Source organism: Carcharhinus amblyrhynchos, chromosome 3 (assembly GCF_965287045.1).
Source record: "Carcharhinus amblyrhynchos chromosome 3, sCarAmb.v2.hapA, whole genome shotgun sequence".
NCBI lineage: Eukaryota > Metazoa > Chordata > Chondrichthyes > Carcharhiniformes > Carcharhinidae > Carcharhinus > Carcharhinus amblyrhynchos.
In genome coordinates, this window is record NC_137326.1 from 5,126,309 (window position 1) to 5,153,954 (window position 27,646).

Here is a 27,646-nt window from a genome sequence, read left to right on the forward strand (position 1 = left end):
GTGTCCAGGGATGCGTAGGTTAGAGGGATTAGTGGGTATAATATGTAGGGATATGGGGATAGGGCCTTTGGTGGGATTGTGTTCGATGTAGACTCGATGGGCCAAAGGGCCTCTTTCTTCACCGTAGGGTTCAATGATTCTGTGCCCCAGGTTCGATTCCCGGCTCAGGTCACTGCCTGTGTGAAGTCTGCACATTCTCCCCGTGTCTGTGTGGGTTTCCTCTGGGTGCTCTGGTATCCTCCCACAGTCCGAAAGACATGTTGGTTAGATACATTGACCGAACCGGTGCTGGAGGATGGCGACTAAGGGAATTTTACAGTAACTTCATTGCAGTGTTAATGTAAGTCTTACTTGTGACCAATAAATAAACTTTACAGAACCACAGCAATCAGAACCCTCGCTCACTATTCAGTAAGAACTCAATACCTAATTAAATTGCTATAGCTACACTGATGTGCCACTTGAACAACCCTCAGCACAGCTGGTGGAGTTTGTTTCGACAGAGACAGTTTTGATAAAGGGAATCGTGTAGCGTTAGCGAATGGAGGTTTCTAATGAAACATTAGGCAGTGATGGGCATGCAATTGCACATTTTTATTGCAGGTTTTTAGCAGACCAGAAACCAGACAGGCACAAGTCACAACTGAGTGGTAAAATGGATCTTAGTTTGATATTCACACATCTCCTCACTTATGAATGTCTTCAGATTATAGGTACATCGACCGCATGATTTTGATATTTTTCAATTTACTTTCAGCCAATGTAGATAATACATATGACTTTGCAGTGACATTGATGCAGAACAACAAAATGGAATAAAGCAAAGTTTTGGAGTGGGAGGGATTATATCTCTTCAGTCAATTTCAACTTTTATGTCCTGTACTGACAGCCCCCAATTTAAGCCTAAAATACTGTGGAAGATTGGTAGCTATTGTCTGCGATGGTGCTAGATGTCAGTGGAATTCAGTCCTTTGCAGCCCACTTTTCTTGTATGTTCCATTAGTGCATAATTTAGGTTGCAAAGAGGCAGCATTCAGAGATTGGTCAAGCTGTTTCCAAATAATTTGATATTAAATTGGGCTGATAACTATGTATGGTTGGAACTAATGTGCGGGCAGCACGGTGGCACAATGGTTTGATTCCCGGTTTCGGTCACTGTCTGTGCAGTCTGCACGTTCTCCCTGTGTCTGCATGGATTTCCTCTGGGTGCTCTGGTTTTCTCCCACATTCCACATGCGGATTAGATGGATTGACCATGCTAAATTGCTCCTTAGTGTCAGGGTGACTAGGTAGGGTAAATGCATGGGGTTTTGAGGATAGACCCTGGCTGGGATTGTGACTGGTGTAGACTTGATGGGCCAAATGGCCTCTTTTTGCACTGTAGAAAAAAGTAAATAGCATGGTGTGGTACTGAACTGCTCTGATCAGCAAGATTACAGGTTTAGTCCCTTTGTCTCTGGTGAGTAGCTCAACTCAGTGTAATTGCAGTGGGGTTGTTGTACATAGCTGACATAGCTGACATGCCTCTGAGGAAGAGAAAGGAATAATCTGGGGAGCTTCCCTTGGTGGACAAGCAGATCAGACCAGAACAGATTACAGCTGTATTGCAACCTCTGTGGTCCTATGGTAAATACCAAGGCCATGCATAAATGGGTTTTTGGCTCCCTCAATAATCTCAAGAGCGCGGGCTTTGTATGGTTGGAGCTAACATGTATGGCGTTGAATCCAGTCTTTGCTACTGGCTCTTTTCAGCTTAGGTGTCAGTATGGAGCCCTACAATCTGCCTCAGTGTCCCTGGACCAGGTCGAGGATAGAGTTCAAGCTGGTGTTAACATCCAATAACTTGGAAAATGCGTGTGGATCTCTGGTGAAAGTTGACTCTTGCTTATTGCTGATGGCCAGTTATTTTCAATATATTTTCAATTTCAGACTGTAATCTCAGCCCCATTTTGTTTCCTTTCTCTGTGAATATTTTTGTCTCGTTTTCATAGATCATGGAATCATAGAATCCTACAGTGCAAAAGGAGGCTATTCGGCCCACTGAGTCTGCACTGACCATAATCCCATCCAGACCCTATCCCCACAATCCCCATGCATTTACCCTAGCTCGTCCCCTTGACACTACAGGGCAGTTTAGTATGACCAATCCACCTAACCCACGTGCGTATCTTTGAACTGTGGGAGGAAACTGGAGCACCCGGAGAAAACCCATGCAGACGGTGACCCGGGGCTAGAATTGAACCCCGGTCCCTGGCGCTATGAGGCAGCAGTGATAACCACTGTGCCACCCCATGGAACTAACGTGTATGATATTGAATTTCAGTACTCCAGTACGCCAACAGTATCCCAACCAGTCCGTGCCACCCAGTAACAAGAAAGATGAAAAGAAGTGGAATTCACACACTTTGCTTCGCCTGGGCTTGAAGCTGGGGAGGTTATTACACCAAATTTATGCTAACTTTATGTATTACCTTTTATCTTCCAGACCAGCCAACTGGAAAAGAAGGAGGCAGATCTTCAGCGACTTGAAGCCTTTTATAAAGAACAATTGGAACTTATAGAGCAAAAGGTCAGGAAGAATATATAAATTAATGGGTGACTAAATTCCTGTGTTGAATTGCTGATTGTAATTGGTTGCCTCTGTTAATGCATAAGCCGTATTAGCAAAAGGGTGTGTAAAGCAGCAAGATTATCATTGATTTCTTGTATGAGCATTGTGTAGAATGCTCTTGAACAGGAAATCAATAGGGCTCCTTGTAATGTTTTTCTGTACTGTAGTTTTCATTTTAATAGTATTATAATAATACACAGTGGTCAGGGCTCGCCAAGGCAGCCAGATGCGAGCCCACAGATTTTCAAAGAAAAGCTTTGATTTTCAAACCCCCGTATCTTTCGGACACTTTTTTGAAAAAACGTGCCAGTCATTTTTTTTTGGCCAAAGTATGTGTGAGCATCTTTAATTCACACACCTCGAGCATTGTTTGACATACAAAAACCGGGATGGATGGACAAATGTTACAGAAAAGTAATATGTTTGCCAAAAGTAAAATACTGTGGATGCTGAAATCTGAATCAAAAACAGAAAATGGCGGAAAACCTCAGCTCTGACAAAGGGTCATCCAGTGTTGGCTCTATTCTTTCCCCACAGATGCCGCCAGACCTGCTGAGATTTTCCAGCATTTTCTGTAATATGCTTGCCACCTGGTTTGTCCGTCTCTTAATCTTGCATTGTGGTTAATTGGTTGCTTATGTTCTATTGGATCAATAATCAATGGATGGGATTTTTTGACTACGCTCACCCCCCTAAGGACAGAAAACCCTGCCTGTGGTCAACAGACCTTTGGGACAGGATTTTATGGCCACGCTTGAGGTAGACCAGAAATTCTTGCTTGAGGTTGACAGCCATTTCCATTATCAGCCCCTTGCCCACTCTGATTCTGTGGCGGGCGAGCAACAGAGTTCTAGCAATGGGATCATGGAGGATAACAGCATGGAAACAGCCCCTTCAGCCCAACCTGTCCCTGCTGTCCAGTTTTACCATTAGGTTGTCCCAGTTGCTGTGTTTGGCCCATATCCCTCTATACCCATCTTTCCTGTAATATCTAAGTGCTTTTCAAAACACAAAATTGTACCCGCCTCTACTACTACCTCTGGCAGCTTGTTCCAGACACTCATCACCCTCTGTGTGAAAAAACTGCCCTCTGGACCCTTTTGTATCTCTCCCCCTCACTTGAAACCCATGCCCTCTAGTTTTAGACTCCCCTAGTTCTGGGAAAAGATGTTAACTATCTACCTTATCTATGCCCCTCATTATTTTATAGACCTCCATAAGCTCACCCCTAAGCCTCGTACGTTCCATGGAAAAAAATACCAGTCTATCCTGCCTCTCCTTATAATTTAAACCAGCAAGTCCCAGTTTCATCCCAGTAAATCATTTCTGCACTCTTTCTAGTTTAATAATATCCTGTGATTCCAGTGGTGGAAGAGATGTGAAAATTCTGCCTAATGGGCCACCCAATCCCTTCTCTCCCCAGAAACTCACCTAGATGCCTCTTGGGTTGAATCATACCGTTTGCTTAAATGACCTTGCACAATAACCTATTCCAAAATACTTGTGTGCTTTGAATGAATGAGTTTCCTCTGATTTCCCTTTCACTGATAATTCCCATTTCTGAACTTTGGCATACTGCTATTTGAACCCATTGCTATAGTGCATGTGCCTTGTTGTATATTTTGGTTTAGCTCAGTTGGCTGAATGGCTGCTTTGTGATGCAGAGGGATGATGCTGACAGCGTGGGTTCAATTCCCATACCGACTGACGTAATTCATGAAGGGTCCCGCCTTCCCAACCATTCTGCTCGCCTGAGGTCTGGTGTTCCTCAGGTTAAATCACCATCAGTCACCCTGCGGTTATCTGGGACGGTGGCGACCTTACCTTGCCTATTTTGTTTGTGAAGAGCTGAAAATTTTAGAGCCCCCCCCTCCCCCATCTGAGAAATCGTTGTTTAAACTTCAGATCTGCTGTCCAAATGGAACACTGCAAGAGATAATTGTTTAATTGCATTAAAACTTTGAGCAATTAACCAGACAATTCAGTCATACAATAACTTCCGTTTTTATACATTTCCAATATAGTTAAGGCTCCCAAGTAGTTTCACAGGAGCATTATCCAACAAAATTTGACATGAAGCCTCAAAAGGTATTAAGTGAAGTGACCAAAAGCTTAGTCAAAGAGGTAGATCTTGAAAAGCGTATTAAAGGAACAGATAGCAGTGGAGTGTTTTAAGGAGGGAATTACAGGTCTGACTCAATTGCCAGTAGAAAATGTTGGATAAATTCAGCAAATCTGGCAGCCTCTGTGAAGTGAGAAACAGAGTTAATGTTTCGATTTCTGTGTTGGGTTCTGTGATGGAAAGCTCTCAACTTACCTGGATAAAAGCAGCTTAAACAACACTCAAGAAGCTTGACACCATCCAGGACAAAGCAGTTTGCTTGATCAGCATTCCATCCATCACCTTACACATTCCCTCTCTCCATCACTGGCGTATGTGGCTGCAGTATGTGTCATCTATAAGATGCACTGCAGCTCCTTCAACAATATGACTGCTGCCACTTTATAAAGTTTATTTATTAGTGTCACAAGTAAGCTTACATTAACACTGCAATGAAGTTATTGTGAAAATCCCCTAGTTGCCACACTTCGGCACTGAGAGAGAATTTAGCATGGCCAATGAGCAGTCTGTGGGAGGAGCACCCGGAGGAAACCCATGCAGACATGGGGAGAATGTGTAGATTCTGCACAGACAGTGACCCAAGGCTGGAATTGAACCTGGGTCCCTGGCACAGTGGTTAGCTCTGCTGTCTCAAGACAGCAGTGCTAACCACTGTGCCACCCATAGAAAGACAAGAGCAACTGACGCCAAATCCACACCCTTCAGAACCACACCATCCTGACTTGGAAATACATTGCTGTTCCTTCACTGTCAGTGGGTCAAAAATCTGGGAGTCCCTTCCAAACAACACTATTGGGCATACCAGCGCCACATGGACTACAGCAGTTCAAGAAGGTAACTCACCACCATCTTCTTAAGGGCAATTAGGAGTGGGCAACAAACACTGACCTTGCCAATGATGCTCAAATCCCAGCAAGAAGTAATAAAACAAAATGTGGGTAAGAACATTGCCTAGAATAAGCATTGGATTTTGCCTATCACTGCGGTGCAGTTAAACCTCTGAATCAATTTGTTTCTCATGGCCTCTGTGAGAGGAACTAACAATCACTGAAAGCTGTTAAGGTCATTAAGTAAAATTGTGCTTGAACCATATTGGCCATGGCTGGACAGTAGTCTACGCCACAAAATGCTGTTCCTAATTGGGCACTAAATTGACTGTTTCACACAAGCGAGCAGAATGTGTGGTATGACAGTGCCCTTGTGAAGTTCGCAGTAAAGACACGCTGTTTGGATGGATTAGAGAAGGCTTTAAGGTGCTTTGATGTTATGAAAACGCAGTTAAGGGTATGCTTGCAATTCTCCTGTCGTCTGATGCATTAAGAAATATAAAATGACTGGCTGACGATGCTACTTCTTCGGATGGGGCTCTTCTGAATTGATACCAGATTTGACAGCTCCAATCCTGCCTTGTGTCTGGTGGCAAACAGCAGCAAGCAGTGGATGTAAACAGGAGGAAAACAACAAGGCAGGTGTAGTGCCACTATCCCCAAAGTCAGAACAGCAGAGCAGTCTCTCCTTCAGCAGGCATCAAATCAGTGCTGACCTTCAAATCCTTCATATTGTTGCTGGCTGTGCAAAAACAGAACCACACTCCTTCTCCCAATACTGTCCCCTTCACATGTGATGCAGTCAAGTGTACATTTCGTTAAGAGTTATGCCAAAGGTTTGTTCCAGTTAGGCTAGTGCCTCAGTGCAGTACTCATACACTGTTAGAGTTGCCATTTGTCAGATAAGTTGTTAAAATGAAGCCCCCTTAGCCTTCTGAGTTGAGAGTCAAAAATCCCAGGGAGCTATTTTGAAGCAAAGGGGAATTATCTCCAGCGTCCTGGTCAATATTTATCCCTCAAACAACATTTCAGAAACAAGTTATCTGGTCATTACCACATTACTGTTTGTGGGAATGTGCTGTACATTCACTTGACTCCCATTTTTCCCACTCTATAACAGTAGCACAGTGGCTAGTGTTGTTGCCTCACAGTGCCAGGGACCAGGGTTCGATTCCCTGCTTGGGCGACTGTTTGTGTAGGGTTTGCACATTCTCCCTGTATCTGTGTAGGTTTCCTCCCATGGTCTCCAAGATGTGCTGGTTGGGTGCATTGACCCGAATAGGTGCCGGAAGATGGTGACTTGGGGAATTTCACAGTAACTTCATTGCGGTGTTAATGTGAGCCTTACTTGTGACTATTAAACTTTACAGTGACCATATTTCATTGACTATAAAGAACTTTGGGCATCCAGAGGTTGTGAAATGTGCGATGTGAGCAAGTTTTTTTCTATCTTCCAGTGTAAGCCTGCAAGGGATACACTCCAAGAGCCTTCCCTGATAGCCACAAGCTTAGTGCTGAAGTAGTTCCGTTCTCCAGCACTGATATTACTCCCCTTCAAACTCACTAAAGTACAGCTGTGCTTAAAAAAAAGCTTCTAGCTAAATGGCATCTCTCCGATTGACATTGCGGAAAAAAAAACCATTCAAAGAGTCCTCTGAGAGTTAAAGGAATGTTAAAGGAACCATGAATAAAGTTAGGGCACGGATACATGGGCCAAATGGCCTCCTCCTGCCATAAATCTTTTTATGTTTGTACAGCTATTTACATTCTTCAATACCTATTTACTTTTGCTGCATTGAGCATGCTGTAACTCAATGCCGTGGATGATTAAGAGCTTGCAAATTATGATCTTAGAGCCTTGAACAGTGAAATGATTATCCTGGTGCAGAGTTGCATGCTTCCTTTTGTGGGACATACAAAATAATACAGTAATAATCTGCTACCTAGATTCTTGTGAACTTATATTCCTTAATTTTTAAACAAAATAGAAAAGCAATTTAGACCATGTATTGACGTTTTTAGTAACTGGGCATCAGAGGACAGCCACATTCCCTGCAATTACCTCAGCATTGTTTAATTTTACCTGCTTGATGAGTGTGCTTTATTATGCTGCAGAACGTTCCCCTTAGGGCCACACTGTGACCTCCTGTGAAAATATTGGTAATAATTTTGGATTCAACAGAAGGAACTATCCAGCAGATAATAAAATATAAATGTCTGAAAAGCCCCATTTAGCTGTCCTATCTTGGCTTTGAACAGGGGAACGGAACCTTGAAAAGCCATTGAAAAGAAACCAATGATTGTACTGGCATATGAATTTAGAAGCTTTTCAGTTCATCTTTTTTTTTAAAGAAAGCATCTCAGCGTCTGGTGAAGAAATCTCTGTTTGAATGTGCTATACTTCCACTAATTTGCAGTTGAAGTTGTGTGTGGAGACCTTGACATTTTGAGCGCATGAAACAGGCTTTGCAGCATTAAATTTAATCTTTCCCATAATAACGAGGAGCTCTCAGGAAAAGGCCCAATAGGTCACTCTTTCATAAAGTGGCTTTAAGCTCTTTGTGTGCTGTTGCAACACTGTAATCTTAAAGAATAATAACAAGAACCTTCAGTGTTCTTCCTGATTGGTGCAGAGTTGTCTTCACTCTAACTAGAGCCTGGTTGAACTTTAGCTATTCCAAAGACATTTCCCTGTTTGCGACTCCCTCATTATTCCTCCATGGCCTCATCTACCCTGTCTTTACCTACCATGTTTATGTACCCTACCTCCTACGCCCAGCACACAAGCTCTGCTCTTCTGAGTGTGTGAATTGTTATGTACCTCCTCCCTTCCACGGTTGATGGGAGAATCCTCAGCCACTGTGGTTTTTCACTCCAGAATTACTCTTGATTACTCACAGCACTGAGGCAGTGCTACATTATCAGAAGCGCCATCTTTCAGATGAGTCACTGGGGCTGTCTTGAATTTTTTGATTGTATAAAATAGGTAATCGTGAGTGGACAGCTCGTGTTTTACACCCCTCCTGACTTTTGTTTCCATTGAAGTGAACGGTCAGCATGTTATCCACTGACCGATGGAAAAGCAAATTTGCTCAAATCAGCATTTTTAAAAGTAGCAGAATTGGTTTTAAGTTTAGAGACAATTAAATCCTGGCTTAAATTCTGTAGGAAAGCCTGTGTCTGTTTTCTGAGTGTCTGTTGCACCCTATGCCAAAGAAAGACTAGCCAGGTGGAGATGATGCAATGTTTTTGCCAACAACTCCACATCTGTTTGTATAATGAAACTTTTTTATAGAACAAAGGTTGTTGTGGTGCTGTTGCGTGGATTTTGACACTGGATGAAGTCTTTAATTTTCCTATCATTCATTGACCGGTGTACTTCTTCCATATTTTTATTCAGCGGTTTTATGTCTCTGTCCATGTTCATAAGTTCATAAGATAAAGGAGCAGAATTAGGCCACTCGGCCCATTGAGTCTGCCCTGCCATTCAATCATGGCTGATATGTTCCTCACTCCCACTTTCCTGCCTTCTCCCTATAACCCTTCAACCCATTACCAATTAAAAATCTGTCTAACTCCTCCTTAAATTTACTCACTGTCCCAGCATCCATTGCACTTTGGGGAGCGAATTCCACAGATTCGCAACCCTTTGGGAGAAGTAGTTTCTCCTCAACTCTGTTTTAAATTTGCTATCCCTTATCCTAAGACTATGACCTTTCATCCTTGAATGTTTCACAGGTGGAAGCATCCACTTCACATCTACTTTATCCATACCTTTTATCATCTTATGATCTGATCATAATTTGATCTCCCCTCATTCTTCTAAATTCCAGAGAGTATAGGCTTAATCCCAGAGAGTATAGACCTATGCTGGAATGGAAGCACGGGGAGGAATTAAAAATAGTGGGCATGACCCAATTCCGAGATTTATGCCCTTATACCCAGCACTGGCAGTTTTCACCAGAGTGGGATAAAGGTGCAGGTATCAAGTTCATACCCTGTACTCCCAAACTTACTGACTCCATTACATGGATAGGCATCTCAAACCATCCTCTGCCTTACAATTTTCATGAGGCCAGGCCGGCCTTTGGATGATATGTTGGTCATGGCCCCTCAGAGGAGTCATGCAACTTAGTCTGATATCAGGAATCCTTTAAAGCTGAACTTAATAAATATTATCCATACTCTTCCATGTCCACTCAACACCACCTCCATGGTCCTTGCATGCCCTCCCCATGCCCATTCATCCACTATACACTATGGACATAATCAATGTAAATGTCCATTTAGAAACCTGCTTTGAAAAAAATGATGTTCTTACCACTCTCTTAAGAGTGTCAATCAGATAAAGCCATTCATAGTGTCAATAGCTTTCCCTAACTTCATGACTCTTAATTTTGTCCAAGTACACATACAGACATTGACAAAACAAACCAAATAAAGAAATACTTATGATAACCTCATAAAGATGTTGATCAATCAAAGAAAGCACTCAATTTTCACGTTTCAAAACAGAATCTCCACTGAGTGAATCCATTAAAAGTTTTTAGAACTCAGCCAAGCATTCATAATGAAGCCATCTGGGAACTGTACCAAAAGAGATTTCTCCAAATCCCTTATTTGTATCAGTACTGTTCGCCACTGCTTCTTTTCCTAAGTGAACATAATATAAACCACTTATGTATAAATCACGATTGCCAAATGTATCTTTTCTTTAAAGGAAAACATTTCTCTCGAGAAATTTGATTTTTATCTGGAGATGCTGACTCTTTATTGAGGTAAAAATCCATGAAGATCAGCTGCTTTCTGATGCCTATTGAAGTGTCTATTCTTCAGGTTGAGTCACCAGAGAATGTTGTTGAGCTATTTGACCATGTAGAAATTGGAAATAAACCCAAGCCCAAACCTGTCCTTACTCAGAGCTCTACACTCACATACAACAATATAGTGATTGGGATTAAGAAAAGTAGGTGATTCTTCTTCTCTTGCTCTCCAAGTTCAAATATAACTGATGAAACAGAAATTGTTTGGGTACACCTGATGGGGATGATAGGCTAGAGGAACTGAAGAAGAATTTTCCAAACTTATTCTCCAAATTGACTAATTTGGTTTGATTTGATTTATTATTGTCACATGTTTGGTATACAGTGAGAAGTATTGTTTCTTGCACGCTATACAATGAAAGCATACTCTTCATAGAGAAGGAAAGGAGAGAGTGCAGAATGTAGGGTTACAATCATAGCTAGGGTGTAGAGAAAGGTCAACTTAGTGCAAGGTAGGTTGATTTAAAAGTCTGATGGCAGCAGGAAGGAAGCTGTTCTTGAGTTGGTTTGTACGTAACCTCAGATTTTTGTGTCTTTATCCTGATGGAAGAAGGTGGAAGAGAGAATGTCTGGGGTCTGTAGAGTCCTTAATTATGCTGGCTGCTGGCTTCCTTTTCAGCAGGAAGTATAGACAGAGTCAGTGGTTGGGAGGCTGGTTTGCGTAATGAACTGAGCTTCATTCATGACCCTTTATAGTTTCTTTCAGTCTTAGGCAGAGCAGGAGCTGTACCAAGCTGTGGTAGAACCAGAAAGAATGCTTTCTATGGTGCATCTGTAAAAGTCAGTGACAGCCTTAAGGGACATTCCAAGTTTCCTTAGTCTTCTGAGAAAGTAGTGGCGTTGGTGGACATTCTTAGCTGGAGTGTTGGCATGGGGGGATCAGGACAGATTATTGGTGATCTGGACACCTAAAAATCTGAAGCTTTCGATCATTTCTACTTCGTCCCCATTGATGTAACCAGGGGCATGTTCTCCACTATGCTCCTTGCAGTCGATGTGGTCTTTATCTAATTTTTCACTTCTTTCAAGAGATCTCATGGCTCTGGGGTGTGATGCCCATGGTATCAAATTGAGAGATGCTCGAAGGTTCAGAAGACGATCTTCATTATTCATATGTAATGACATATTATTCATTCTGGCAACTCAGAGCTCACGTGTTCAAACCTCACTGCTGCTGGTTGCAAAATTTAATTCAATTTGTCAATTTATGAGCCAGCATCAGAAAAATAATGATCTTGAAAACTATTGATTGACATAAACACCCAACTAATTTGTAAAAGGAATTACGCCATCTATATTATAGCCATCTACTGACACCATTGCAAATTCTGTGATTGACTCTTTACGTCCACTCAAGTGTCCTAGAAACCATTCAGTTGTACACACAATTGCTGAGAATAAATATCGTGGAAACGAATGGACTCTCTACATGCTGTCACGTTCTGAGATAGATTTTTTAAAAAAATCAACTAACATCTCCTGTCAGAAATACAACTTGAAATTTTCTGGTTTCTCTGACTTAGTCTCTATCACGCAGTGGCTTTGCAAATCGTGGTGGCGGCACCTCCAGAATTATCCATTCTTAATATAATCTTCTGCAGATTAAAAAGGAAGAAACCTTTGCATTTAATGTACTCGTTCTGACAGTAATGTTCTTTAATTATTTCATGCTGCCCATTCTGCCCACAGTACAAGTAATTAATACCACTTAACAATTTACAACGGGTTTGCAAAATGCAAACCCAGCTAAATGAGTAGGTGGGGGATGAGTTATTCATCCAGTTACTGAATTAAGATATTTAATAACACCGCAGGAAACTCAACTAATATCATCTCAGTTCTGTCCAGAAAGAGGTTAATCCTAATGAAGCATGACAGATATCATTATGTCTGAATTAGATTAGATTGCATTGGAATATTGAATTTTTGCTTTCATGTATCTCAGTTAGTTGCGTGAATTAATAATCGTATTGTTGATACAGGCATCCTGTCTTCGTGTTTGCCAAAAATGAAGTGTTAATAATCAAGCCTGGCTTTAAGAAGCATCTCTATGCTCTATTGATGTTTAGCGTCAGCCATTGGCTCAGTGGGTAGCACTCCAGCTGATGCGTCATAAACTGTGTGTTGCAAGCCTCATTCCAGAGTCTTAAACACACTAGCCATGCCGACACTTCTATGTGGGACTGAGGGGGTGCTGCACTGTCAAAGGTCCGGTCATTTGGATTCACATGTTGAATTGAGATCCCTGTCAAGTGAATGTGAAAGGTTTTATGGTGCTGTGCAAAGAAGAGGAGGGAAGTTATTCCAGTGCAATATCTATCCTTTAATCAATGCCTAAAGCAAATAATCCAGTCACTCATTTCACTATTATTTGTTGGATCATATTCTGTGCAAGTTGGCTGACAAATTTCTTATGATACAACACTGACTACAGTTGAAAAGTGTTTCATTGGCTGCAAAGTACTTTGGAACTTCTTAATTTTGTCACTGTGCAGATGCGAGTGTTTCTTTCTATGGGTTTGAGAATGGACCTAGATTTGGTTCCCAGAAGTACCTAAGTTTGTTGGTCTCGACTGAAGGGATGCTTAAATCTGCTCTTGACATCTCAGAGTTGGAGAAGGTAGAACTTGTCAGGTTTCCACCTGTTGACTACTATACAGGTGACTTCTCCTAGAAAGTGTAAGTGGGCATTGTGTGAGCACCATATGGACGAGGTTATCCCGCATGTTATTTTGCTGATATTCACAGCTTAGGATCACAGGCGAAGAGGTTGACTGGAGCTCACAGAGAAGAATGGGCGGCATGGACAAGTTGGGCCGAAGGGCTTGTTTCCATGCTGTAAACCTCTATGACTCATTAAAGTTTACAAATTCTACAAAGGATGGAGTCTTCCTGGTGTCCTTGTCCATTCCTCAATTAACCAACACACCAAAAGCATTTGGATTGGCCGTTGGCCTCACTGATATTTTAAGTATTTTCTGTGATGTAGACTGGTTGCTGTGCTTCCCTGTATAACAGCCAGCTGCATTTGAAAAGCAATTCATCATCGGGCAGTGTTTTGGGAGACACAAGCTCATTTAAGTAAGTGACGGATCACAGCTTGTTGCTTTATGCTGTGCCCATCTTTTGCTCTATGACCTTTTTTCTTGTTTGCATGAACAGCAGGAATTTCCTGGCTGAGATTTGAAGCTGTTTGTGCAGTGGGTGCTCTTAAATCATCAGCAGAGAGAAAATCACTAATGTCTTCTGCTTTGTCTTCCAATATACTCCCAAAAAAGGGCTTGCATTTTCATCACACCTTTCACCTCCTCAGGACACCTGAAGCATTTTAGTATTTTTGAAGTGCCATCGCTGTGGTAATGCAGGAAATGTGGTGAACAATTTTTACACAGCAAGCTCCCACAAGCAGCAACATGATAATAATAAGGGTGGCACGGCTGCCTCACAGCTCTAGGAACCTAAGTTCAGTTCCCAGCCTGGGTCACTATCTGTGTGGAGTTTGCACATTCTCCCTACGTCTGCGTGGGTTTCCTCCACGTGCTGCAGTTTCATCCCACAGTCCAAAGATGTGCGGGTTGGGTGCATTGGCCATGTTCAATTGCCCCTTCATGTCTCGGGATGCATTGGTTAGAGGGATTAGCGGGGTAAACATGTGGGATCACGGGGATAGGGCCTGGTTGGAATTGTTGTCGATGCAGACTCAATGGGCTGAATGGCCTCCTTCTGCACTGTAGGGATTGTATAATTGTATGATTGAAAGCTGGGCGATTGAAAAATGGGGCTTATGATGAGAGAGTGGTTTCCAGTGAATGTTTTCTCCTGTCAATCCTCTGACTAGGTCCTTGGCTGTTATTCTTCATGGTGGATTTAATCATTATGGGGTAGTTTGAGAGAAGACATACTGCTGGTTGGTTGAGGAGGTCACTGAGTAAAGGCTGGCTTGGGTTAGAGTAGACCTGCTCTTATAGCTTGCACCCTCCTGTGTGGTGCAGAGCCAATGTTCCTTTAGACTGGAGACAGGGGTGGTGAGTTGGTCAAAGAATACCTGTGATGATGCACATTGTTGAGTGGTACATTGAGAAGTCTGGTGTGGGCAGTTTGATGCCATACTGGAATTCAGTATTCTGTGCGTGTGTATATGAAGGCAAAAGGAGAGGTCCTTAGAGTCTTGGCTTGTGGTCCCCATGGAGTAGTGGCCAGTTTACAAAGGAGATCGTTGTGGGTTTCAATTTTTTTTTGCAATCTTGATGAGGTTCTGTCTGAGCCTTAGGGTTCTGTCAAAGTTGATTTCCAGGGTGGAAATCGTGCTTCAGTCCCTGAGCATTCAGGATGATGTTCAATTCCCTCTTGGCGCTGGCATGGTGAAGGTGGAATACAGTGGAGACTGTTTCAGTATTGCTTGGATGTGGGCATTGTGACGTACAGGAGTTGGATAGCTTGGCAATACTGCCGCTTAGTGTGTCTTCCAGCTCAGGGAAAGTCTGAACCTGCATGCCACCATAGATATCATCTGTATGGATAAACTTCCAGAACTGGAGTTAACTCAGAGTATAGGTTGAACAGTGCTGGGGTTATGAGAGGCCCCTGGGGTAGCCCATTCATCTGTTTTTTCAGTCTTGTCACCCATGTGTACCCTGAACTATTTATCCTGGAGCAGCAGTTCACCTGTGTCGGAAACTAAGGGAGGGAGAACTCTTGATATCTTGATGGTCAGGCCAATGTGCCAAACTATAATGAGGTTGAGGAAAATGGCCTCTGATTTGAAGTTTCTCTGAAAGCCATGTTCATTGAAGATAGCTAATGCGAGCACCTGATCACATATCGTCTTCCTTGTGAAACGTCTGCTTTGCCCATGCTTAGGGTGCTGCCCATTTCTGGCTTGATCCGCTTGCTGTAGAACAATGCATTCTACTACCTTGAAGCATTCTGATGGCTGGGATATTGGTGGGTAAGTTAATTTTGGGTCTTTGCCTGGTTCTGGGAGGCCAATGGCTTTAGGCTTGTGCCAGGGTTTTGACGGTCTTCCCTCGCAAAGGACCTCTATGTGGAATTGGGCCAACCAGGAGCTAAGAAGAAGTGAACAGGTATAAATTGGAAAAGATCCATGAATCGTAATTGAATTTATTGCATAGTACTTACAGCACAGAAACAGACAATGTGGTTAACAGTTCTGTACCTGTGACCATGCTCCACACCATCCTCCAATTCTTTTCTTACTCTTACTTACCTAGTTTCCCCTTAAGCACATCTGTGCTATTTGCCTCATTTATTTCTTGTGGTAGCAACTCTCAAATTAATGGCTCATTTTTATGACCTCAAATTTAACAGGCAAGGAGCAGACAATGCTCCTTTTAAAATTTATTTTACATTTTTCTTTGCTTCTTTTAATTACCTTGGAAGGGTACCCAATGAATATATGGCCCAGAAAAGTGTGTGGTTAAATCGCTAATACATGGGGCAAAGGTAGGGATGTCATTGTTGACCTGTGCAGATGGGGGAGAGGAAAGTAAGCCATTCATCCTCACAGCTAATTGCTATTCAGTGCAGTACGTGAGCAGAAAAATGCTACATCTTTCCTTAAACTGTCCTTGTTGAAGCTAAATGTCTGCATAGTTTGAGTGTGAGAGGATTGATGAGAGGAATGCACTGGTATTAGGCCTCGGAGAGTGCTGTCTTCTCTGGCCTCACAATCCTCAGGTATTTTCATTCCTCTCACTCTGCTGTCTTATGCTCCCTTGAGTTGAATTGATTATGGTGACTGCGCCATCAGTTGTCCAAGCCCTGGGCTATGGAATACTCTTCCCACATCTCTCTACTTCACTTTCCCCCTTTAAGACACTTCTTAAAACCAACTTCAAGTCAAGTCATTTGGCCATCTGATCTACTACTACCTCTGACAGTTTGTTCCAGACACTCATCACTCTCTGTGTGAAATAATTGTTCCTCTGGACCCTTTTGTACCTCTCCCCTCTCACCTTAAACCTATGCCTTCTAGTTTTAGACTCCACCTTTGGGAAAAGATGTTGACTATCTCGCTGATCTATGCCCTTCATTATTTTATAGACCTCTATAAGATCACCCCTCAGCTTTCTATGCTCCAGAGAAAGAAGTCCCAGTCTATTCAGCGTCTTCTTATAACTCAAACCATCCTAGTAAATCTTTTCTGCACTCTTTCTAGTTTAATAATATCCTTTCTACAATAGGGTGTCCAGAACTATGCACAGTATTCCAAGTGTGGCCTTACCAGTGTCTTGTATTCTCCTGCTCTGCCATTCAACTGGCTGATCTGATTGCAACCTCAAGTCCACATTCCCGCCTTTCTCCGATGACCAATCACACCCCTGTTAATTAAGAATCTATCTTTGTTTTGTAATACTCCTGTGAATTAAGTGCTTGGGCATTTCATGGTGCGAAAGGCAAGGCGCTATATAAATATTTGTTGTTGGTGTACAAGCAAAGGCTGTCAGTTGCCAAATGTTTCTCTCACTTCTTCAAAACTTCACGTTTGTGCTGTTTGTTGGGGGGCTGTATAAAGAGGTTACTGTTTCCTGTACTTTCTAAACACCCCTCTCGGAACCCACAAAATATTAGGTGGCTCAGAGTTGGAGCTTCTGTATATTGTAACATGCCGGTAGTTGTAGGAGTGCTGTGTACCTGCAGCAACTCATTTTAAAAATGCCTCATATTAAGAGAGGACCAGTGGGGCTTTTCAGGTTTGGAAGTATCCTGTGGAGTCAGAGGTTTCACATTAGCACACAGCCAGTTCCCTGGTTAATTTAAATGGCATAAGTGCACAAGTCACAGTCGTGCCTTGATAATCCAACTGCATTTTCTGCAAATTCTGCAACATTTAGTGTGAGGTGACTGTGATTATGTCCAGCGTGAGGATTTTTTAAATAAATTCACTTAACTTTAATGTTACTATTTAAGTGACTTGTTTTTGTTCAAATTTTATTCTCTCCAAAATGCCTGGGACAATGAATAAGTGATTGGCTGCAACATTCCAACTCGTAACAGTGCGGTTGATCTTATGAATATTAAAAGGGCTGGAGAGATTGATCCAACATCAATTATCTGTTGCCTGTCTAATAGTGCAGGTAACATGCATGCATCAACCATTTCATCATCTCCCTGAGCAACATGAAATCTAAATATCTGAAAGATGCTAATGTTCTGTATCAAAATCATTTTCATTTATGCTGTCCCTCTCCCTCTGCCTTCCCGCAACAGTGCCAATAGGAATCTACTAAGAACTTTATGGGGAAGCTGGCTAACTTAATAAGTTGACCTTCAGTAAGGATTTCAAACAAAGAAGGCACATTTACTTGCTTAATGATTGAATCTTCAAAGATGTGGCACACTTGTCAAAGAGTTGATTTCTTTGTCAGAGAAATTTGGGCTGGGATTTTCCATGCTGGCCTAAGTCCCATAGTCCCTGGGAATGAGGAATGTTTCCCGCTATGGGACCCGGTGGAAGTTTATGCTGAATTAATACTGGATTCGTTAATTATGCAGTCAGGGTTTCCCGATGTATCGGGGGGGGCTACGCTGGAACAGGCATGCCTGCCATCATATGGTGACTGTACAAGCAGAAAGAAAGGGTGGCCTGGTGACCCCAGGGAACTTTAGCCTGTAGAACCTTTAGCCCGAAGGGCCTGTTCTGCGCTGTAATGTTCTATATTCTATGTACATGCTATCTGTTGAAATTCCGTAGTATTGTAAGTACTGCGTGCTGGCATTGCGTCTTGCCTCTCCCATTGCCAACCTGCCCCTGCTCAGCCTTCATGCCTGCCCCATCTCTTCATTCCTGTCCTCCCCATTTAATTCCCCTCCCCAACACAGGCTATCTTGCTCAACAACACCTCATTTAGCCAACCACTGCAGAGTGAGGATCCACATGCTGGAGGCTCCTGCAGAGTGAAGATTCATGTGGTAGATGCTACATGTGATGTTTCAGAATCCATAGTTGCAAGACCTCCATCTTCCTTTCTCCACAAACTGCCCCAGGTCTTCTTCCCCTTGAGTCCCGGTATGTCCGTGCCACATTGGTTGGATGTGTTCCGGAGTGGTGTGATACCCACTGGCAACATGGATAATTGGATGGGACAGAAACAATTTCTCACGGGTCTTCATCTGCTCAAATTTGAGCTTTTGATTTGATTTGATTTATTGTCACATGTATTAGTATACAGTGAAAAGTATTGTTTCTTGCGTGCTATAGAAACAAAGCATACCGTTCATAGAGAAGGAAACGAAAGTGCAAAATGTAGTGTTACAGTCATAGATAGGGTGTAGTGAAAGATCAACTTAGTGCAAGATAGGTCCAATCAAAAGTCTGATGGCAGTAGGGAAAAAGTTGTTCTTAAGTCAGTTGGTATGTGACTTCAGGCTTTTGAATCTTTCCCGATGTGAGAAGGTGGAAGAGAGAATGTCTGGGGTGCGTGGGATCCTTAATTATGCCAGCTGCTTTGCCGAGGCAGCAGGAAGTATAGACAGAGTCAATGGATGGGAGGCTGGTTTGTGTGATGGACTGGGCTACATTCACGACCTTTTTGTAGTTCCTTGTGGTCTCGGACAGAGCAGGAGCCCATACCAAGCTGTGATACAACCAGAAAGAATGCTTTCTATGGTGCATCTCTAAAGGTTGGGGAGAGTTGTAGCTGACATGCTGAATTCCCTAGGCTCTGACGAAGGATCATCCTGACTCGAAACATTGGCCCTATTCTCTCTCCACAGATATCAGACCTGCTGAGATTTTCCGGCGTTTTCTGTTTTGGTTTCAGATTCCAGCATCCGCAGTATTTTGTTTTTACCTGGCTCTCCACCTACATCCCATTAACTCATGGCTTCACGCCGGTCTCTGGCAGGAATGTTGACCCTCCATGATGGGGGGAACTGCGCATTTCCACTGTCATTTTACACCCGCAGGATGCCAATTTTTCAGCTCCTGCCGTATTGTCTCCATGCCCACTGTTAAACCGCTGATGTTGGACTTGGAAACCTTTGCCTTTATCATTCTCCCTTGTTGTAGAATTGGATTTTTTTGTGTTTGCTTCTCCCACACAACCGGCTGCTGGGATTTGCTGAAGCTTAGGGACCTCTTCCCTGTTTTAAATAATTCTCCATTTCCCTCTCCATGAATGTCTACTGTCATTTGAAAACACATTACCTCTCCTCAGTGACTTTTCTCTTTGCCCCTGCAATTGAAGACATGTCAGTACAAATCATCATAAAGTGTCTGTGCAAAAGCATCATTTTAGTACATTAAAGTACCGAGAAAAAGGATATTTATTGCTTTAAAATTTTAGAAATTTCAGCACAGAAGGTGACCTTTTGGCCCATTGTGACTGTGCTATCCAATCTCCTCTCATCTAATTTACCTGCTCTTTGTTCCTTTTTCCAAATATTCTACACGTTTAACACAAAAAGCTTGTTTTTGTATGCACTCACTCCCACACACATAACTCATGTCCACACACACAATCACATTGTCTGTCTCAGCAGTGACTCTTTTTACTATGCACCCTCACCAACCCTCTCGCATCACGGAATACCATCTCTTCTGTCCCAGCGCAAGTCTCTGCCACCCCGCCTGACCCAGAGTGAATCTCACCTTTCCCCACCTGGCCCAGAGCGACTTGCTCCCTCACTTGCACAGCAGTTTCTCTGTTTCTCTCGCTCATGTTTCCTCCCTCTCTTACCTTCACTCCATTATATCTGGGAACCCATTCGCTAACTCCAGTGTTACTGTCCCTCCAATCACAAACTGCTTCTCTTCCACATTTGCTTAAAGGCTCACTCATGTGGACTAGCCTGTGGTTGGAGGAGCTCTTTCTTTAAGAATCTTCCACTGCGCCTACTAGCATTTTGAGAACTACCTGGGGGCTGCACTGGAGGTGGGGGGGTGGGGGAGGGTGGCTTCATGTGGTCCATGGGCAGAGATTGGACATGCCTGCTCTACAACCTTCTGGACTCAGTATTGAGTTCAGCAATTATGTATCATAACCTCTGTCTTCATTTTATTTTGTTTCTTTATTTGTTTACTTTGCATTCAGATGGCTGCTATGCAACAGCGAGACATCTCTTGTTTCTTTCTCCCTTGTCAGAAACCCTTTTGTTGTTTAATCCCTCCTGCCATCCATCCTATCAAAGACCTTCACCTTTGTTCTCCCACTCCCTTCCCTTCACTTGCTCAAAATTCATTACATTTCTCTCTTTCCTCAGTTCCTTCCCAGTTCATCACTCAAACCAGCCTCCCATCCATTGACTCTACACTTCCCACTGCCTCAGCAAAGCAGCCAGCATAATTAAGGACCCCACACACCCCGGACATTCTCTCTTTCACCTTCTTCTGTCAGGAAAAAGATACAAAAGTCTGAGATCATGTATCAACCGACTCAAGAACAGCTTCTTCCCTGCTGCCATCAGACTTTTGAATGGACCTACCACATTACGTTGATTTTCTCCACACCTTGACTGTAACACTACATTCCACACTCTCTCCTTTCCTTCTCTATGAATGGTATGCTTTGTCTGTGTAGCGCATAAGAAACAATACTGTTCACTGCATGCTAATACGTGTGACAATAATAAATCAAATCCAAATCAGTTCTGATGAAGGGTCACCAGGAACTGAAGTGTAATCTACCATTTCCAGCATTTTCTGTTATTATTTCAGATGTCCTGCATCTGCAGTATTTTGCTTTTGTATTAGATTTTAAGGAGGGCAGATTTTTAAGCAGTGTCTTAAAGGAGGAAAGGGAGTCACAGAGTGCAGTCCTGAGGTTAGGGCCCAGGCAGCTAAAGGCAAAGCCACCATTAGTAGCATGATTAAGATCAGGGATCCATAAGGGTCTTATTAGCTCGTAAATGTTATGAAGTTGAAGGTATCTTAAAAGGTTCCATGTAGGAATCAATAGGACAAATGTATTATTAAACGTTTCCAATTGATTCGGCTGATCCTCTAAGCAGTTGGGCATCACCTGTTTCCTCCATGCCTAGTTTGAGTCCAGGCCAGTTACCGCAGCAGGCCAGTAACAAATACAGTACAGTTTTCATTCATTCATTCTTGGGATGTGTGTCATTGGCAAAGCCAGCATTCATTGCCCAAATTAATTGCCATTGAGCAGATGGTGGTGAGTCACCAACAACTGAGTGGCTTACTCCGTCTTTTTTGAGGGCAGCTAAGGGTCAACTGTGTTGCAGGGGTCATCTGTAGATCAGACAGGGTGAGAGTGATAGATCGCCCTACTGACAGTATTTCCACGCTAGTTACTGATTGTCACAATTTGTGAAAACCACAACACCCAGTATAGATTTGCTTGAAGAATACTTCTGAAATAACAAAAGGAAGCCACAACTGTCAAAAAAGTATTCCCTGATATCCAAACTCTAGAATCATAGAGGTTCACAGCATGGAAACAAGCTCTTCAGTCCGACTTGTCCATGCTGCCCTTTTTAACCACTAAGCTCGTGTTAGTTGCCCCGGTTTGGCCCATATCTCTCTATACCCATGTAACTGTCTAGATGCTTTTAGAAGACAAAATTGTACCTGCCATTATTACGACCTCTGGCATCCCATTCCAGACACTCACCACCCTCTGTGTGAAACAAAACTGCCCCTCTAGGCCCTTTTGTAGCTCTCCCCTCTCACCTTAAACCTATGCCCTCTAGTTTTAGACTCCCCTACCTTTGGGAGTCCAGCTGATCTATGCCCCTCATTATTTTACAGACCTCTATAAGATTATCCCTCAGCCTCCTACGCTCCAGAGAAAAAGTCCCAGTCTACCCAATCATCAAGTCCCGGTAGCATCCTAGTAAATCTTTTCTGCACTCTTTCTAGTTTAATAATATCCTTTCTATAATAGGGTGACCAGACTCTACATTCCTTCCTCCCTGAAATTATATCTCCTCCTCGTTACCCTGAGTTCTGTTTATGGGTGCGTAATTTCTTAGACACTGGTAACCCTTCAGAACCTTGCCTACCGGGCTCAACAGGGTAGAAGCAGGAAAGATGTATCCCTTGGCTGCGGGGTCAGGTTTCAGAATAAGAGATAAATCATTTAGGATTGGGGATGAGGAGGAATTTCTTTAGTCCGTGGCTGATGAATATTTGGAATTCTTTACCCGAGTGGGCTGTCGAGACTCAATCATTGAGTATATTCAAGACCAAGATTGAGAGATTTCTGGATATTATATATATATTCATGGGCAGCAGAGTGGTTAGCACAGCTGCCTCATAATGCCAGGGACCCAGGTTTGATCCTGGCCTCGGGTCACTGTCAGTGTGAAGTCTGCACGTTCTCCCCATGTCTGCATGGGTTTCCTCTGGGTGGTCTGGTTTCCTCCCCGGTCCAAAGATGTGTGAGTTAAGTGGATTGGCCATGTTAAATTGACCCTGGAGTCAGGGAGATAGCAGGGTAAAAGTGTAGGGTTGTGGGAATTGGGATGGGATTGTGGTTGGTGCAGACTCGATGGACCAAATGGCATCCTTCTGCACTGTAGGGATTTTATATCAAGGGTTATGGGGACAGCGCCGGAGAATGGCAGTAAAATAGCAGGTCAGCCATTACTTAATTAAATGGGGGAGCAGGTTCAAGGGGCCAAGTGACCTACTCCTGCTCTGGTGTTTCCACGTTCTGCTATATGTGGGCATAGAAATTACATTTGGACACGGTTTCCCCGCAGATGTGAGAGAATCACAATGACGCTTGACGCTGTACTCAGCAGACATCTAAACACTTCCCTGCAGGAGAATGTCAATCATGATAACTCCCTCTGCTACTCTGGCTGAGAGCAGCAAATTCAATTCAGGCTGGGAATTTCACCTCAGACCTTCTGGATTTCGTGTGGCTCGGTTCCATAGTGGTCAGGGAGTTAATTAGCACAAAATCTACATGATAAATCTAGTGCGCGTCTGTGCTCTCACTTAATATGGACTACGCACATCTGTACGCTGCACATGTGTCATTAGTCTCGTCCGTCAGGCAGCCCACCATTTCTCTGTTTCCTGATCTTTGTAAATGTATAAGTACTTCACAGAGCACAGATTTTGAAGGAGGCCATCCATAAAGTTTTAGACAAGATTTTTGGGATTTATGTGTTTGGCAGTGGCCCAAGTAGACAGCAGTGTTACCTATTAAGTGAGTCTCACAAGGATATAGTTAATCAGGCTGAGGTATCCTCAGTTACATTTGAAAGGATCACAGCCAGCCAGTCAGCTTCTTGGCAGGCATGCTTGGGTAGTTGGTAAGATTTTGATTGTCACACAAGCAGTAAGGCTGAAGAATGAAATAAAGAAACATTTGATTCTATATCCAGTTGTTGTTAATGAGGAACAACTGGTTAATTTATGTACTGGCATGAGAGATCCGTTAAGTACAGCGACTCTGTTCCTGTTTGTCACTATTCATCACCAAGCAAGTGTTAGGGTGTATTTACATATGATAACCTTTATTAAAAATACATATCCAATTAAAACTGGCTTTATTTGACAAATTGGTAATCCCATAACATGTTAAAGAGAAGCAAAGACAGATCAGAATGCCTTTCAGAGCACCCCAAAGCATTCAAAGGCCAATGAAGAACTTTTAAAGTGTAGTCATTGTTGTAATATCATATAATCCTATAGTGCAGAAGAAGGCCATTTGGCCCATTTGCAGATGCAAACTAGATTTATCATGTAGATTTCAAACCAATCTACCCAGGACGTATCCCCTTAATCCCACATATTTATGCTGCTAATCCCCTGATACTAAGGTGCAATTTAGCATGGCCAATCCACCTAACCCACGCATATTTGGAGTGTGGGAGGAAACCGGAGCACTTGGAGGAAACCCATATAGACTTGGGGAGAATGTGCACACTCTGCAAGGTCACCTAAGATCGGAATTGAACCAAGATTCCGGGTGCTGTGAGGTAGCAGTGCTAACCACTGTGCCACCATGCCACCTATATAACATAGGAAGCATGGCAGCTAATTTTTGCACAGCAAGATCCCATATGTAGCGGTGTCATAATGAGCAGACAATCTGTTCTTAATGATGTTGATTGAGTAATAAATATTGGTCTGGAGGTTAGTGCCAAATGGTACAAACATCTACTAAAACTTCCATGGTAATAAGATATAGCAAATCTTGGAACTGATAGCATTTTTCAATGTTTTGGAGGCACTACAATTTTTTAAGAAAGCTTTTTAATATCAGCAACCACTGTAGGAGATGCCAACATTGCTTTGGAACATAATTAATTTTCCACGTACCTCAAATATAGCAGTGTTACTGGATAATTGGGATGGGGTGGTGCTGGAAAGGGGAGGAAGTCATGTATCATTTGTAGAGAATCTTGGTCAACTGAACTGAGTAACTTCAGTTCTGGGCCCTGCACCTCAAGAAGAATATGGTGGCTTTGGAGGAGGAGCAGTGCAGGTCTACTGAAACGAAAGTGGGATTTATAGGGTTACATTGTGATAACAGTTTGCATGAACTTTGCTTGCGCTCCCTTATTAATAAATGAGGGGTGATCTGATCAAGGTGTTTAAAGGCTGAAAGGATTTGAGAAGCTAGTTACAGAGAATTAAGGAGGAGGTCCTTTGCTGATCGTCCGACCATTCCCTGCAGCCACCTAAATAGCTCTCCTTCCATCAGTTAGATAACTCATTTTGACCTGAACTACCCATGTGAAAATGCCAAAACATGATTCACCAATATTGACCAACGAGGCAATGTCTAAAGGGACTTGCACTCAAGCCAGAAACCCCTTTAGCAACAACCCTCATATCACATTTCGAAAGTACATTATTGGCTGTAAAACGCTTAGGATATCTTTAGATTATGAAAAGGGTGATATAAAAGCTTAGACAGGATTAGACAGGGTAGATTCAGAAAGAATGTTCCCAATGGTGGGGGAGTCCAGAACTAGTGGTCATAGTTTGAGGATAAGGGATAAACCTTTCAGGACTGAGGTGAAAAGAATTTTCTTTACCCAGAGGGAGGTGAATGTGTGGAATTCACTACCATAGAAAGTAGTTGAAGCCAAAACGTTATGTGATTTCAAGAAGAGATTAGATATATTTCTTGGGGCTAAAGGGATCAAGTGATATAGGGAGAAGGAGGTGATTAGGATATTGAATTTGATGATTAGCCATGATCAAAATGAATGGTGGTTTCAGCTTGAAGGGCTGAATGGCCTACTTCTGCTTATATTTTCTATGTTTCTTTGACTTGTCTCAGCTCATCTGCTGTTGAAATCCTCAACTGTGATTTTGTTACTTCTAGATTCAACAATTCCAGCGCTGTCCAGGCTTGCCTCCTATCTTTTGCCCTCTACAAATGTGAGCTATTCCAATCAAATGCTGTTCATTAGAATGTAAGAACTGGTGCAGGAGTAGACCACGTGGTCTGTTGAATCTGTAACATCATTCAATATGGTCATTACTGATCTCTGCCTCAATCCCACTTTTCTGCTCATTCCTCATGTCTCCCTATTCCCTCAGTGGTTTGTACTGCTGCCCCACTGCTACTGGGAGCTGGGTTTGATTCCCATCTTGGGGCACTGTCTATGTGGAGTTTGCATGTTCTCCCCATGTCTGCATGAGTTTTCTCCAGGTGCTCTGGTTTTCTCCCACAGTAGTCATGATGTGGGTATGCCGGCGTTGGACTGGCGTAAACACAGTAAAAAGTCTGACAACACCAGGTTTTAGTCCAACCTATTTATTTGATAATATACTCGCAAGCTTTCGAGGGGTTACCCTCTTCGTCAGGTGACGTTCACCTGACGAAGAGGGTAACCCCTCGAAAGCTTGCGAGTATATTATCAAATAAATAGGTTGGACTAAAACCTGGTGTTGTCAGACTTTTTACTGTGTTTCTCCCACAGTCCAAAGATGGGCTGGTTAGGTGCATTGGCTATGCTAAATTGCCTCTTTAATGCACCAGGACACACAGCATAGAGGGATTAGAGGGGTAAATTTGTGGGTTTGCAGGGATAGGGCCCAGGTCGGATTGTTTTTGGTGCAGATTATATGGGCTGAATGGCTTCCTTCTGCACTGGAGGGATTCTATGATTCAATGCTGGAGCATTGACAATCCCCAGGGATAAGAAATTTCAAAGGTTCACCACACTCTGAACGTAAAAATTTCACCTCATCTCAGCCCTAAATGATTGACTCCTTGCTCTGAAACTGTGCCCCCATCAGATGTTCATCTCTGCTCATTGACCTGTTCTGTCTCCAGGATCATTAAAGGCCCAATTTTAAAATTTGCTCTCTTCTTTTCAGATACCTCCATAGCCCCTCCATATTTTTGTAACCATTTCCAACCCCAAATGGGGCTTAAATACACAGCCTTCTGATTCAGAGCGAATAGAGAACACAGGCTACTGCCAAACAGGCTGAATGTAGAACGGTAGGTTATTCCAAGCACGGAAAATTGATGCTCTACTTGAAAAAGAAAAATTGGGATAAGTAAGAGAAATATTAGAAACATCAAACAGATATTGTAACAATTGTTTTTCCAAAAAAAATGAGAAAACTTGGAGAAGCAAAGTAGGAGTGCTAATCTACTACTTTAGCAAGAAATATGAACCTGGCTTTTGCTATATCTGGAATGGGAAAAGGTGACAATAAACCCTTCATGCATAAAACAATGCACTCCACTCTTATAAAACACATCCCTAGATATATCTTATTGATGGATTGCTTCAAGCCTTTTGAATATCTTATCTTTAAACCAGCTGTATGTCTGATCCAGATCTTCTCATCAGATAACACCCTTCACAAGTATGTTAATCTTTCCTTGAGACATCGCTTCTTTCTGTACACCAGCTTGCCTTTACACTTTACCTTTCAGTGTAATTCAGTCTTGTCTAGTGTCAAACAACTTGTTAATTGAATGCATTGTCTCTGTGTCATGAACCACGCTGAAGTTACCTGCGAGAGTGTCCCAACTTGAAACATCAGTTCATCAGTGGTGCGCAGTTTTTTGGAATATTGTGAGACATCACCTTAAACCTAGTGAGGAGCCAGTCCAATCATCCTATTCACGATTATTGAAGAATATTTATTAACTTTAAAGTAAAGAAAAATAGACTCTTAAATATGTGTATAGCTATATGCATACTTTATGTTGAAATTACCCCTTGTTCCAAAATATATCTTTGATTCCTGAACTCACTAAAACTTTCCATTCCCAAACAACATCCAAATTAAATAATTCTATGTGTCAAATCCAGCTTATAGTTACCACATAATACAGGGCTGGTCATC

General features: G+C 42.6%; 1 protein-coding gene across 1 annotated transcript in view; it reads left to right on the forward strand.

Annotated features, from left to right (window-relative positions):
• Positions 1–27,646, forward strand: part of LOC145341307 (MICOS complex subunit mic25-like) — a 426,042-nt gene that overhangs the window by 129,607 nt on the left and 268,789 nt on the right. Inside the window, exon 5 of the mRNA XM_080186227.1 lies at positions 2,486–2,569. Within this exon, the coding sequence (XP_080042353.1) occupies positions 2,486–2,569 (84 nt within the window). The remainder of the gene's footprint in view (positions 1–2,485; positions 2,570–27,646) is intronic.